At 45.9% G+C, this 15,244-nt stretch overlaps 6 protein-coding genes across 6 annotated transcripts; 3 read left to right on the forward strand and 3 right to left on the reverse strand.

Annotated features, from left to right (window-relative positions):
* Positions 1-161: 161 nt before the first annotated feature.
* On the forward strand, positions 162-1,016 carry N7509_000455 (uncharacterized protein; the record flags this gene model as incomplete). Its single annotated transcript, XM_056625102.1, has 1 exon — positions 162-1,016. The coding sequence occupies one exon, from the start codon at positions 162-164 to the stop codon at positions 1,014-1,016; it is 855 nt and encodes a 284-aa protein (XP_056493684.1).
* A 1,206-nt stretch (positions 1,017-2,222) lies between these two features.
* On the reverse strand, positions 2,223-3,675 carry N7509_000456 (uncharacterized protein; the record flags this gene model as incomplete). Its single annotated transcript, XM_056625103.1, has 5 exons — positions 2,223-2,546; positions 2,679-3,040; positions 3,085-3,416; positions 3,472-3,611; positions 3,664-3,675. The coding sequence occupies 5 exons, from the start codon at positions 3,673-3,675 to the stop codon at positions 2,223-2,225; spliced, it is 1,170 nt and encodes a 389-aa protein (XP_056493685.1).
* A 1,487-nt stretch (positions 3,676-5,162) lies between these two features.
* On the forward strand, positions 5,163-6,002 carry N7509_000457 (dienelactone hydrolase family protein; the record flags this gene model as incomplete). Its single annotated transcript, XM_056625104.1, has 2 exons — positions 5,163-5,377; positions 5,474-6,002. The coding sequence occupies 2 exons, from the start codon at positions 5,163-5,165 to the stop codon at positions 6,000-6,002; spliced, it is 744 nt and encodes a 247-aa protein (XP_056493686.1).
* Positions 6,003-9,735: 3,733 nt separating this feature from the next.
* N7509_000458 (uncharacterized protein) lies at positions 9,736-10,188 on the reverse strand (the record flags this gene model as incomplete). The annotated part of the gene is made up of 1 exon (XM_056625105.1): positions 9,736-10,188. The coding sequence occupies one exon, from the start codon at positions 10,186-10,188 to the stop codon at positions 9,736-9,738; it is 453 nt and encodes a 150-aa protein (XP_056493687.1).
* A 2,789-nt stretch (positions 10,189-12,977) lies between these two features.
* Positions 12,978-13,747, forward strand: N7509_000459 (flavin reductase family protein; the record flags this gene model as incomplete). Its single annotated transcript, XM_056625106.1, has 2 exons — positions 12,978-13,031; positions 13,085-13,747. The coding sequence occupies 2 exons, from the start codon at positions 12,978-12,980 to the stop codon at positions 13,745-13,747; spliced, it is 717 nt and encodes a 238-aa protein (XP_056493688.1).
* A 287-nt stretch (positions 13,748-14,034) lies between these two features.
* Positions 14,035-15,025, reverse strand: N7509_000460 (uncharacterized protein; the record flags this gene model as incomplete). The annotated part of the gene is made up of 5 exons (XM_056625107.1): positions 14,035-14,183; positions 14,223-14,318; positions 14,426-14,580; positions 14,731-14,837; positions 14,915-15,025. Coding segments are annotated over 5 exons (618 nt in total), but the record flags the coding sequence as incomplete, so codon positions are not given.
* Between the last annotated feature and the right edge of the window lie 219 nt (positions 15,026-15,244).

Consider the following 15,244-nt stretch of genomic DNA (forward strand, 5'->3'; position numbering starts at 1 on the left):
GTCGAGGACGGCGTCGGCGCGGGCCCTCGGAAGGTGCTAGTACATGAAAGACCGAATCACCGAAGGCCTTTTTGTTCAAATATTATCTGATTTCAGAGAGTCTATCAATTTCAGGCAGACATTCTCACTGCCCATTTGACCTGCTCTCAGGGTGTTCTACAATGGAAGCTGCCGGAACCCCTCATTCCTCACAATGCCTTGCACTACTGGGTGGAACAGGCCACACTGGTCGATTGGTCTTACGCAATCTTCTGACAAGCGGAAACAACCAGATGGAACTTCACGTCTACGTCCGATCAAAGGAAAAGCTAATCGCGCTTTTCCCGGATATCTTATCGGATGCCAGGGTGACCATTTTCAAAGGCAATATTCAGGATGACGGTCTCATGCAACGATGTCTCTCGGGGGTCGATACAATCATCTGCACACTGGGGGAGAACGAAAATATCCCAGGGATCCGTGTGATGCAAGATTTTGCGCGGTCCGCTTTGGAAGCTTTGAAATCTTTCAAAGACAATAGCTCACACTGGAAGCCTCGACGGCTCATTTTGCTCTCCTCTGCCACGTGGAATAAACGCTTCGCCGACAGTCGACCAGCAATTTTACACTGGATGATCCGAAATACCTTTGCCCAATCATATGAAGATCTTGTGAAAGCCCAGAAGCTCTTGAAAGCCTCGCCGTCGCTTTTATCTATACTTTTGGTTCAGCATAACGCTCTAGTCGACGAAGCGGCCTCCGGGTGCGAGGTCAGCACTGAATTCGCCTATATGGCGGTTTCTTATGAAGACCTTGCGGATGGTTTCGTCAAGCTAGCCAGTGATCCTATGTACACGAATATTGATGCCGTTGGGGTGTCAAGTCGAAGTGCGGAAAATGGATTGCGATATTTTCCCTTCGTTTTCACTAAGGTCCTTCGGGGTCTCATGTGTCAATTCATTCCAGGGTACTGTCGAGCTGAATATGTAATTTACCAGTGGTTACAAACTTTGAAAGAGAAATCTAAGAAGTCGTGAGTTCTAAGTGCTTTCACTCATATTGTTTCGTGCGCAACAATATCCAGACCTCTTAGCGCACAATAAAACTGCACTTCATTACCCCTATTTCTGACAATCAATATGGGGGCTTCTGACTGAAATATCTATTTGCAATTTCGTAAATACAGTAAATATAGTAAATAAAGGTGATCCACTTATTGGCTTCATAGCGATAAGTTGATAGAATTGAAAGAACCGGCAACTGGAGTTATAATACAGAGACTCGAGAGTACCATCCAGACTCTACATAGTCGATTCGTATAGCTCTCCATGATAACGCTGGCTCTTTGATAGTATAAGATAGTTGATAATGAGCACGTGTCATCAAGGCGGCTGTTTCTATGGAGCAGCTTAAGCAAGACTAGGCAGTCCATGGGGTAAATACTTTGAATCTATTAGTCGGATCTCTCGGGGTCCAAGTTCGGCTTTTTAGAAGAGATCGCACCCGTCGAAGCTTATCGGGGTTTGAAGCCGAATCGAAACTTGACGTACTCTTACCGTACTCACCCTATATTAGGCGGCCCGAAAATTTGGCTATCGTCACTGGGATTTTACGAATAGGAGAAAAGTAGAGACAAATTCCATATGGCTCTGTCCTGGGCACACCTGAGGGGCCAGATACTGCCATTTCGAAATCTTAGTATAAAATGGGCAATATGACTTTTCTAATATGCGGAGGGCGTGTGGAAGTCGCCAAGCTTTGCCCCCTTCAAACACCGCTTGGCTATTTATTTGTATGTCTTTTTAAGTAACCCTGATGTGAAACATAGTGAAGCATAAATTTTGAGTGAATTCCTTCCACCTGGATCATTCCCCAAGGGGCTTAAATAAAGGCCCACGTCAAAATTCGGACAAATCTCTGAAACAGAGGTCCATGTGTGGCCTGCTACATACACCTCTTTCATTGTTTACAACAAGAAAATATGGTTCAATATCCACAGATAAAGTGTCAGAGGCCTTTCAGGGGAACTGGGTACAAATAGCTTCGCTCGCCTCCAACTGCCTCTGACAATTTCCCAATTCCGCCGTTATTTAAAATGCACTCAGTTGAGACCAAATTGTAGCTAATTTGCTTTACTACTAGATAATTGCACGGACAAATCCAAGCTAGAAACCTCCTGTTGACTTGAAATTGAGCCTTCACGAAGTCTCTATTTTACCACAGGCTAGTCACATCTAACAAAACTAGAGAGGAGCTCCTAGGGTAGATGATAACTTCAATTGAGCTTCGCCAAACTTCCGGATACAATCCGTATTCCCATTATTAAACTGTTCAAATAGCTCGTCTCTGTCCTTCACAGCACCTTCTTTACTGCCCATTAACCTCTCAAGATTGGCGATGGCCATAGGGTTGGTGTGTGCCAGGAATGCTGAGCGACGTTCCTCCGCGTAATTATGTAACTGTGAACTTGACTGGCCTTGAAGAAGTACCCGCCTCAAGATCCGTCCTAGAAGTGCAGCGTCAAGCAATCCAGTAGTAAGTCCTAAACCACCCATAGGGTTCGTGAGCTAGCTCAAAGTATTAGCGTTGGCTCAGATTTCAAACCATAATATGAGGAGGGCAAAGCGTTAAAATAAGGGGCATAAGGCGCAGGTTATTTGAGGGTTGATCAGGAGGGTTGTTGGTTTGAAGATACTCACATGTGCTGCGTCCCCAGCAAGAATGACATTCCCTTCCACGAATCCCGTAGCACAGAGCTGGTGCATCTTGTAGGAAGCAATTGCTGTAATTCTCAGCTCCTCCAAGGGACCTTTCAGAAGTTTATGAAAGACCTCTCTTGCTCGTTGAATCATTTTCTCTTCAGTCCAATCCTCGAATACACCTCCGACATTCCGAACTGGGAAAGTAATCCGCCAGTTATCGTTACCTAACTTGATCACAACTCCCCATAGCTCAGGGTCCACGATAAAATTGGCAGCTTCAAAGGGTGCCATATGATGGGAACTGTAGACGACTTTGACGGTGATGATTGTATAATCACTCCAGGTAAACCCTTCGAAACCTATACCCATCATCTTCCTCACCGTACTTCTTCCCCGTCCGCACCAACCATGTATTTAGACTTATGTTTATACAAGCCTTCATCATGCGCACGTTTGAAGGTAGCAATTACCAGATCTGGAGAGTTTTCAATGTAGACAAGAGTCGCTCCAAAAACGACAGTAACGTTAGGACATTTGGACAAGTGCTTCAACAGGATTTCAGCAAATTCATATTGTTCCAATTGAATGCCAACTGTCGGTGGCGGAAAGTCAATGCGTGCAAGGAGATCACCTCTAGGCTTCCGCCAACTCAATCCAGTACTTTTCAGACCAGCATCATAGACATCATCATAAATCCCAGTTTGCTTGAAGTCATCCAAAACGACCGGAAAGTAGCTGTAAAGTACGTTAGACATCACCACCAATATAAATCGATACCGTAATACGTTACCCAGCCGCCTTCGGATGCCGGAGAATACCCGTGCTGCGTTCAAAAACGAATACTTCGATACCAGCTTGGCCCAGGATTAACGCTGTGTACAGTCCAACTGGGCCGCCACCGACAATAGCAATAGAGCTAGAGCCCTGTATCTGAGGGATTGTGAGCGCTGATACACGTTTTGATGATCTCGTTTGTCTTTACCTTTGTTTCCATTTTTGCTTTCTGGTGTTCTCCAGTTCCAACGTTTATTTCGTAACTTGTCACTACTGACAGGCAACAATAGGTACGGAATATGTAAATAGTCTCCTGAGCCTTGAAGAAAGGAATTTCCCCCGGAGTTCAGGGGTCAAGAAATGGACAGAGACTGATCATTTCTCATCCCCCTAAAGCTACTCCGCGTTTGTGGAGACCTCGGCCGTTCGGATTGAAATATGGCCGAGTGAAGTTTGATTCCCTCATAGAGAAATCGTATCATACCACACGCGGTAGCGCTATGGAAAGGATGTTCCGTGAATGATAGGTGTCAGATACTTATCCCGCAAGTATATGACTGTACAGAGTAGTAATTAACTCTTTGTCATTGTTGCCATGAGTGATAAGATGCCCATAGATGATATTACCTAGCTTTGGGGGTATGGCTCGGGGTCTAGAATCTAATGCGGCTCGCTGATTATTTGATTTTCACATTGCCTTGGACTCACAAATTATTTATCAAGTGTATATTGATGACCCGGTTTTCGAACGACTTTTCCATTGGAAAGTGAAATTATTACTGCGTTCTACGTAAACTCCGCCAAGCCTTCCAAACCCACCTTTGCACTTATGTGAAGGCGTTTCACATGGACCTCCTGCCAAGCCATAAGATATGTGGGCCAAAAGGGATTTCTACCCGGTGAAAAATAATGCAGTGTTCATGACTAGAAGCCGAAACACCGTCCCTGGCATTTTCCCGCCCCTTTTACCAGGTATAGCGATGGCTGCAATGTGGGCGTCAAAAGCCGACAAATACCGCTCGTGGGGATGGTTGCTTAGTAGGCCTGGAAGCTTGCTGTAGCACCATGAGAGTCATTGATGAACTATTAATCATATTTTTTTTTTCATTAATTTCAGAAGGTTGTAATAGAATCTGCCAAACTGGACATTGATTGTCATTTAATTAGCAATTGAGCAGAAGGGTACTACTATCTCTACCCAAAATTGCCCATTATTCCGGCCTAAATATGGAGTCAAAGATGAAAGAATACAAATACAAATACCGAGGTTTCAGATCTTTCGGGGCCAGGGGGAGGGGAAAAAGATATGGGGATCGGAGGGTGAAAGCACCAGCCTTCACAGTCAATTGTAATGGACTTAAGGAGTTAACACGCAGTTTAGGACGGCATAGCTCTATATGCAGAGAGCTAAATCCGCTTAAAACCGCCCAAACGTCGAGATGACTTCGCCGATCACAGAGGCTATGTATTCAATTTGCCGTTATCTCCGAAGACTAAGTTCAGCCTCCAGAAATCTGATTTGGGTTGACTTGGGTGGACATTTCAGGCGGGGCTCCTTTCGCGTAGTCAACCTCCAGTATAAGGGTAAATGGAGAATAAATGTGTGCGGTATCTCTCTTTAGATCAATGTGTTAACAGGGGTTTTACTCATTTCCCTCGAAGAGATATTAGCGTTCATCCACTCCTTGGATGATAGCTCGCTCCATCATGGGTGATTGTTGTCTTAAAGGCTTTCGTTGGACGGCCCAGCCTCGGGGGAGGGAAACGGCTCTTGCCAACATACCATGCTATGTGACTGGCTCCAATGCAGAGGTTGCTATTTTGGTCATTCACGACTTATTCGGGTGGACGTTTCCGAACATCAGGCTGCTCGCGGATCATTATGCAGAGGAGGTTGATGCTACAGTTTACGTTCCTGACTTGTGAGTTTATTCTTGAAAAAGTCTGAAGCGGGGCTTGCAAACTTGCAGATTAAAGTACAATCAAACGGAAAAGGCAACTAGAGCTAACATTTACAGTTTTGGTGGAGAAGTTCTTCCATTGGACATACTGCAAGATAAAAGCCGATGGGGCAGTCTCAATCTTCCCGCATTTCTCGAACGCAACGCCAAAGCGGTACGGGAGCCACAAATTATCGAATGCGCAGTCACATTACGGGCACAGTACCGACGCACTGGGGCTATTGGGTATTGCTTTGGGGGTTGGGGGGTTTTTCGGTTAGGTGCTAAAGGCAGAAACCTAGTGGATTGCATTTCCACAGCCCACCCAAGCTTCCTTGAGAAATCCGAAATTGAATCTGTCAATGTACCAGTACAGATCATGGCGCCTGAATTCGACCCTATGTTCACAGACGAATTGAAGCTCTTCTGCAATAGCGTGCTTCCAACCCTCGGCGTCGCGTATGAGTATCATTACTTTCCACAATTGGAGCATGCATTTGCCGTCCGAGGAAATCCTAACGACCCGGCCGAAATGAAGGGAATGAGGAAGGCAAAGGACGCGGCCGTCGTTTGGTTTCGTCAGTGGTTGCATGACACTAATATCTAGAAGCGGGGCCCTTTTGTAGCCATGAGGTTGCAAAAGACTGTTGTTGCGTTCATTACCTTCCAATAACTATAGCATTTTGCTTCCATCTTAATCCATGCTTTCATTTATTTTTGCAGTGCAACCTTCAGGTTATGCAATATATGTTGCAATTGGCTAGCAGGCCAAGGAAATTTTATCAAGGTTTGAAAGTTAGTGAGTAGAATCGGATTTTTCTTTCAAGTTTCACGAGATTTGGTGTATTGGGTCCTTCTAGAAACACCCACTAACTAGCAGGCCAAGCTACAAAACAAGCGAATAATGGCACTGTAGGCGCGAATGGCATCAGTTCGACTCGGCTTACAGACGGTACAGGCTTATATAAGACGCGCCAAGGGACCTCGACGGACCTTCTGCGATACTGCTTATCTATATCTTTACCCTTATATGAAATTTGAATCAAGGCACCACCTGAATAGCTTCAACATAGCCTACTCATAATGACAAACTCTTCTACCCGGAACATGAGCCGGATCCGTCTTACCATGATGGCTTTCTCCATGTTGGGCCTGGTGTTAGCTAGTCTAAACTCGGCTATTACGACATTCGCTATCGTTCTGTGAGACCGAGCAAGATCAAGCATCAAAAAGCCCGACAATGCCATTCTTGCCCACTTATTCCAACAACTCTTGGAAAGATTTGTCGGAGACGTACTTATTGCCTCCCTCGCTTCAACCCTCTCTGTCAGGCTTGTGCTTTTGGTTTACCCGAGACTGCTACGCTATAACAACAACTCGAACTCTGATACTCCGAGCGATTCTGTTTCGATGAGAATGAAACTCGCCCTTGACTGGTCAATTACTGGAGCGAGTTTGACGATCTGAAAATCATCAAGGAGATATCAAGATTTCAAGAAATCACGACGTTCGTCGGAGAGGCTCATTCGTCGCTTGAGTCCTGAGGAGAAATGAAATATGTTCGGAAGAATCAAGCTTTCTATCGCTGTTATTCTGGTGGTTCGTTCCCATTTCACCGACTATAATTTACATAATAGCACTGATGTTGGGATCTATATATCAAGTATCAAACTGACATATAGCTATATTACCTCAGATACAGAATATCGCCAAAGAACACGCGACGATGCTCCAGCCGAGAGAATTCCACACAGAAGACCGATCGGAGTATGTGTCACCATACCGAACCAACTATGTAGAAATCATCATTGCGCACTGTTTACCAACCTTTGCATTCGTGAGGGAACAACGATCCCCACTAACTATGACGGGGATGGTTTACCGTTGGCCGCCACTTCACCGACCGGGAGTCACCCGCACTGCCCATAAACATGTTGATTCACGATTCACTGGTCCGGTTCCATCATCATCACAAACTCTCAACCGCCACTCACCTCCAGTCTCACCATCAACACATTAACACATAATCATCACTCATCCGTCACTCAATTTCAACACGCCCTCACCGTCACTACATACCAACATCAAAACACCCCGCCCCAGTCAACTGTGTCAACTCTCATCAACAGGCTAATGCTTATCAACATGAGCCATGTATCCCAGCATCCAAGCCGCACTACACTCACACCTTCTTCATCATCCTGGCCAACAGATAACACATTCTCACCAGCTTGGACCACTGAGTGGCAGCAGCCTCTACGCGATGACCACAATGTCATAAAAGAAGCAGCAATAACCCCATGGTTCAATGTGCTATGCAGTGCCAAATGGAAGTGAGCGTTCAGTTTCGACGATCAGGATGAGATTGAAGCCTACAGGTGCGTTATGCGAACGGAGATTACAAGTGTCTACGAACGCGCAAGGCCGAAGGCATGATACAAAGCCTCCTTGGAGGATCTTGATTTCTATAGACTATATGGAGCAGGTCTTGGCTTCTTCGAGTACCCATGGAGGATTCGAATACTAGTCTCTGACACCACGAAGACGTGCCTGCAATCGCCAGAGGATCAGGACGAAGACCGCGGCGCCACGGGTCACCTAACGAGCGCAAATTTGATAACGCAGGGCTCAAGGCTGCATGGAAGCTCAAGATTATACAATCACAGGGCTCAGGGCTGTGAGGGAGAACTTGGTGTCGCAGCACTCTCCTGCGGGTCTCCCTTGGTAACGCAGCGTCCCCCTGCGAGGCAAACTTGATTACGCGGGGCGTTTCCCGCTAAGAGTTATTGGTAACGCAGATCTTATCCTGCGAAGAACATCCGAGTGGCTCGGGAGTGTGAGGAGGAACGTCCTGCTTTTCTTTTCGACGGCAAAGATGCGTCTTTTATGCCATACCGGGTACGTTTTTCGGCAGCGACCACTTGCGTACATTGTGCCAGACCCAGATATTTGCACTCGAAATTCGCACTGAGCGACCGCCTTTTTGCTGGATGTTGAGGCGGTTGATTCAACGTTGAAATAAGAAATTTCAAGAGTTTGGAGTGGAGAGCGGGCGATGTGGCTGGATCCACCTGGAGCCGTGGCTGACACGAAGCTATGCATGACAAATCATTTGCCTCATCAATGTTGTTGACAATGATCAAACGGCCTTTAACGCAGTTGGTATGAGGTGTATATCGAAGTCGCATTCTATGGGCCACTCGCCGTGGCAGCTTAATCATCGTAGCTTGAAAAGTCTGCCAGTATTCGCTCGCACCGTGGCCAACCGATTTGCGAATCATTGGTCTCAACATTGCTCAACGATGTAAATCGGTTTCCACGCAGCTATTATGTAGTGTCGTTCCATGGAAGACTCGCCTTGGCAGATCGCTTACTTGCCCACTAAATTTCTGTCTGCAAACCTTTTGCCCTCGTCTCCGTCAGACAAATGCTTTCTCCCAGTCTCCCGCTATCCTAGCTACCCTATTCAAGCAGCGCATGGGTATTGGGGTGCCTTTTCGGTCAGCACCCAAAGACCAGTTGCAAAAATGCTACCGATAAATAGATGCCAACGCCGACGCCGACTCCATCGTCGGAACCTGGTTTTGTCGAGCCCCAGTCGAGATTCCGCTCCTGCCCAATATAAACGGTTTCAGCAATTGACCAACCATCGGTAAATTATCTCCATGGGCCCTCTGGTGGCCGATTCTTTCCCTCTAATTGATTTGTCGCAGGTCTTTGACCCGGCTCCTGGAACATTGCCAGGCAAACAGCGTCACGGGTAGGTCTGAACCAGGGTTGGAGTACCTTTGCTAATCGCCCTCGATAGAATTCATAGAAACCCTATACCCCATCCTCGATTTGCCTACGACGCATGTTCCTTTCCGGGCCCAATACCTGATCCTTCAAACTTTGTAACGCCACCTCGAGCATTCCGCCTTCCAATTTGTCAAAAAATGGCTTCTACCACAGTCCTTGGCTGCTGGCTGGACATGCCCTGAGGCGTTGGAGCTGCACAAATTCTTCAAATTTGTCGCTAAACAACGACCGAAGATCTCGTTCAAGCAATGTTGTGAAAATGCCAGTTCCCTTCACAACCTGCGTGATCGAATTGCCAGTACAGTAATATTCGAAATCAGATTTACCTCTACACTTTTAGACTTTCATTCCCCAACCCTATTTTGAAACACACTAGTCTAATTTTAGCCATACCCCAGGAATCCCGGTCAGGCTGTATAATATGCCCTGGTAACACTGGGTGGGTCATTGTTTTAATCTTTTTGGCCAGTAAATATCCCTTAACAACTGAACACCTTGATTAAGAAATATCCGATCCCGAGTCAGATACAGTAAATTTGACCTCACTCCCTTTTCGATTCTGTGTTCCTTTTCAATTTCCCCATCTCAAACCAGGTTCCGATCACCACCATAGTGAGTAGTATTCCACAAATGTAGATCTGAGGATTCCCGTCACCGAATTCGGGATCCATGGCCTTTGAACCGGGATAAAATAGGGCACTCAATTGGGTAATCCAATAAAGGCTTGCTAGCCATGCCCCTGTAGCGAGGGAGTCTCTTTCAAACGTCTGTTGAACGGCAGGAGCTGATGCAAACAGAGACTGAGGTTTTGATCGATACAGGAAGTACAGAGTCGTGAGACCGAGAACCATGCCCATAGACATTGTTTGTCCATTGTGGAATTTCGCGTGAGGGGTCCATCGATGGTTGAAAACATGAGTTTCATTCCAGTCGGCGAGATATCCACCGATCGACGTCGTCAATGCAACGAGAGTTAGGAGGATGCGACCAGCCATAGTTAATGAGAATCAGAGGAGAGTGCTTGCTTTGGAAGACAAAAATGGGACGTAAATCGCCAATAATATAGATCTAACCATAGTGATTGCCTTGTTTGCATGTAGATCTTCACTATTCTATGGTATTCCATCGATCAGCCACTAGGCCTGATTGGGGGTAAACGTCAGTATCTAATCCTGAGGGCCCTCATAAACAAATCTGCGTCTTATTCCTAACCCAGGGGATCAGAACAAAATAAATTGAGCCAATGCCAGGAACGTAATTATAGGAAACAGAATGATGTATATCGATATTTGCGTGTTGATGCTATTTAACAGTTAATTATTCATGGATGGTTTTTCAACGATCAGTCAGTAAATTAAGGGCGATAACTTTCGATGGATCTTCATAAGCCAATCGCCCTACGACTTTAATCAAGTGCATCATCCAATACCTCCGCACACCCCAACCGAAAAGCCAATTTCAGAATATAGGTTTGCCGACATTGACCGCCTCAAGTGTATGGTGGATGTTACAGCGTAGGTATTTGGTAAACTAAGAACGTAATTTTGGTATCAAATACCTGCCAATATCTCGAGCAGTCATATTTTTCGTGACGTTCGTCAAATAATTTCACGCACTAGCTCACCGTTCTTTGGGAGTTACGCGTAACACGCGGACTAGGGCGCAGTCTAGCCAGTTTTACGGATCTGGCGAAGGATGCTGCCGGTCCAGGCAAATCACACTCGTTCCGGCTGTTGCTCACAAGAGAGAAGGCGCTCATTCGTAGCAATATCATGACCCAATGGAAACAGGAGTGGAGATCAGCCAGGAAAAGCAGTCATCTAAGGAAGATCGATAACACGCTGCCGTCGGCATACACCAGGAAGTTGTACGGAAACGTGGCCAGGGGCCAGGCATACTTGTTGACTCGGCTACGCACGGGCCACAATTGGCTATCCACCTACGCCAAGCTCTTCGGCTTCTGCGAAGATGGTCAGTGCGTGTGCGGCGCGCAAGAAACAGTGACCCACGTCCTGGTGGATTGCGCAATCTTGAAGGATCTACAAAGGGAACTGAGGCAGAAAGTGGGGGATGCGTTCAGCAGCGTGTCAAGTCTGCTGGGAGGCTCAAAACAAGGTGAGAGAGGTAAACCATACAACGTCTCAAGGGCGAAGACGGTCCAGGCCGTGTTGGACTTCGCTGAGGCGTCACAACGGTTTCGCAGTCGCGCGCCACAAGGGCAGCCTAACAATGAAAGCGGCAATTAGGCCACGGCAGGCCGTGACGAGGCTCTAAGTTCGTTATCAGGAAGTGGGACAATCTAGATGTATGGACAGGGATATATGTAGTTGAGGTAGCCTGCATATCGTCGTTGAAGTTGAGACCCTGGATTGAGATACAAGTGTGGTGATCCTTCTCGAACTATGTGAGTAGGTGCAGCTATTTGTAGCTGCCTTCTGCCTGGAGTAGTGGTGGCAGCCTGGAAGGCTGCCACTACAATTTAATATATCTATACATCACGTGACCTGGGATCCTACTGTTGAGACGAGGGGTCAGGGTAAATGAAATCATCATCATCATCATCATCATCACTTCACAGATAGATCAAAGTGAATAGTAATAAAAAAGAAATAGAACAATGACAGACGGCTGGGAGTGGTTGATTAGACGAAATGAACTGTATGATCAATTGGAGTTGGAACCAAATATTTACATTTACTCTTTTACACACCAAATATTCATGCCATCTCAAATATAACAAAAAACATCGAACTTTTAGTCAGAACGAGTGAAATGATCAAACTCATATAATTATTAGTGTACATGCTAAGTAGTTGGCCAATAGAATGAAAAGCAATCAAAAGAACAAATTAGGCTAGACCATCAAGTTGCGGGCCGGACTCGGGTTTGGGATGATACGGTAGTAATATCAATGTGGCCATTTCGAATTTTTCAAAGCCGCTAAGGCCGAAGGGTGTGGGAAATTACTTCTAGCTCATGGGTGCGAGCATTAACGACCAGATTTCAGTATCTCCCCATATCCAGACAGGATCTTGATCTCTATATAATTTTCCCTCCTGCTTCATGTGCTTTGATCAGAATCAACTCCTTCTCTCTTTTGCCTCCCTGGATCGGAGACTAGGACATGTCACACTCCGGGCATTATTTTTTTTGGGTCAAATGACACGGCGGGTCTCCGGGTAATGTGGTATTAGGCCTATGTCCATTTACTGATGGGTTAGCATTTTCGCGGCATCTCGTCAATTAAATTGCGAGACCGCCTTAGACCCGATTTTTTTTGTCTGTTGTGGCTTTCAACCCGCCGAGTAGAGTTCATGGTTCTAATGTGAACGGTTATCTTGGAATGGTAACTACATATTGTGCACCAGCAAAGCTTGCCGTTATTTCTGTTTTCTCGGTGTACTCGCGAAAGGAGTCGATACTTGCTATCTAATCATCCATATTAAACCTATTTGATTTTACCTCGATATGAAATTTATTTGCTTGTCTCCAGGGTGTCTACACGATGGGCTCGAAATAACGCGAATCAAAAATTTCGGCGCTACAACCACTTTCCTAAAGTTAGCCAGCCCCCTGCCGCAGTTCGGATGGGCGATTCGTGTTGACTGCCGAAATCAAAGCTTAATATTACTTTCTTTATTTGCCGAGGTTTTCCAAAGGTTTCACGCAAAACCTGGCCTTGGGTTATAAACCCCGTTCCTTTGGCCTATGTCCTCAAAAGTCATACCCAAACAAAATTTCATTTCCACCAATCAATATTATTTCGTTTCCTCTATCGCTCGTGATGTTCTACCAGCCTGGCATCACACCACATGGGCTGCCCCGGGATCCCTTCAAGGTAGTCATTGCCTGTGTTCTTATACACCCTCGAACTGACATCAGCATTCACAGGCCTGTATTGTTCCGCGTCCAATCGGCTGGATCTCGACAAGATCTTCCGATGGAATAGACAACCTTGCGCCATACTCGCAATTCAATAACCTGACATTTGATCCTCCTTACGTCATGTTTTCGGCCAATCAAACCGATACAGCATTTCGAAAGGATACTACTGTCAATACCGAGTCAACAGGTGAATTTGTTTGGAACGTAGCCACCTTCGGACTTCGTGAGGCTGTGAATATTACCGCCGAGCAGGTGTCTCCCGGAATTGACGAGTTCACGCGTGCTGGTTTATCAAAGGAGCCTGCTCGACTAGTGAACTGCGCCATGGTGCGTAATTCGCCTATTAGATTCGAGTGCCAGTACCACAGTACTTTGAGATTGCCTGGCAATCCTCCTATGGGAACTGTGGACGTCATTATTGGGCGGGTTGTTGCTATTCATATCTCTGAGGACGTTCTTACTGACGGTCTTGTGGATATCCGCAAAGTTGACCCAATCGCCCGCTGTGGCTATTATCAATATGCCCGTGTCTCCGAAACCTTCAACATGGTAATTCCAGGCAACGGAAAAGTTCTCTACGGCCTTGAGGGCAGTGCCTCCCTTAACTCACAGGAGGCTGCGGCAAAGGAAATGCCTCAAAAACGCAGACATGTATCTGACAAGCAATAACTCATTGAATGTACATACCTTGCAAAAGGGATATATACCAGTGATAGTTGATCGTAAGGGATTCAGGAGGTCTGAAAAAGGTATAGCGGCTTCCTATTTGCAATTTGATCCTGCGCTGATTTTACGTTAGGTCTCCAAGGAATCTTTCTGATTACGCAGTTATTTCAACACTTGTGAAGAGTCATAAAATCAACATTGGTTGTCTATTTTGTGAGTTAAATAAATATGTATGTATTGTACAATGTCATGATAAAATGAACCACGACTTTTCAGTTGTATGTTTGATATTAGTTATCACATCTTGGCTTCCCATCAATGGTCCCCAGAAGCCTAATGCAACCTTTACCAAAGATAATGGGCCCTTTTGGAAACACTTGTCCCTCAACAGTATCCTGATCCCAAGGCATTTTCACCATCAATTCTCTCGCGGGGCCATCTAAGTTGGGCAAGTCCTTCCATTACCAGTCCAGCTCACCATCGTAAGCTTTCGGCAAATCAAGTGGATTGATAAGAGAGTTTAGAGTTGACTCAGCATCAGAGTTTTGATCGAGTGACGAGGTCAAACCATTGACTGATCATGTCCCAAATGGATTTGAAGAAGGCGGGTGCACCGACGACCTAACTCGACGAGCGTGGATGGTCAGCTATAAATCATGTCACAGACAGGACTTTTGTTACCATATATTTCAGTGGTTGGGGGACGTACAAATACTCTACCGAGGGTCTCTGGATAGTGCGCTGTCGCCGTCGCGCTCGCCTCTTGGAGATATTTCCGAATGCCCAAAAACTGGCGGATGCTCACTCCGCTCACATCGACGATGTGGGTGGATACACTGATAGGAATGCTCATATTTGGCCTTGCTAGTTGTGAGACGAACGGAAAGACAAAATGTTAGAGATTCTCGTATAGTACGTGGAAATGAAGCTCCTGAGGAGTAATGTCGGGGTTGTGGACCATGTGTTAGCGCGATGTCGGGCAAGACGATATTTTCTTGAAGTGTGCGTCCAATCGCTTGATGGTCAGGTGTCGCATTGGGAATATGTAGATGGCGCAACCATTTTTGTCCCGTCGACCAATCCACTGAGGATACTAAAACCAATTTATTGTTAGCGATTCCATGCGGCCTGAAAAGTCTTCAGTCAGTCCGAGTGAGAAGAGTGCCTAACCATTTTTCTTGATTCCTCGTAATAATCGACAACGATATCATCGTAGAAGCTTTGGATGTTGTATTGTTTGCGCCAGGTTTGGATAGTGTCAAAATTGCACAAAGGCACGATCTAGATCCAACTTCTGCGCGCGCAAAAAGCGCCTAGGGAATCAAAAGGAGTTTGATCAGCAAACAGAAACAAAGCTCTTTTATGGCGATTGTTTGCCATCAAATGACGGAGAAATACTAGCAATAACGGAACATCATTCGTGTTCCCCCGACCGTTGTGTAAGATGTATCCATTCTGGACGAGGATATTTCTAAACACCTCCAGCTGGCATTGATGTGG

Source organism: Penicillium cosmopolitanum, assembly GCF_028827165.1.
Source record: "Penicillium cosmopolitanum strain IBT 29677 chromosome Unknown utg000003l:1.0-3747932.0:1.0-3751027.0, whole genome shotgun sequence".
NCBI classification, from domain to species: Eukaryota; Fungi; Ascomycota; class Eurotiomycetes; order Eurotiales; family Aspergillaceae; genus Penicillium; species Penicillium cosmopolitanum.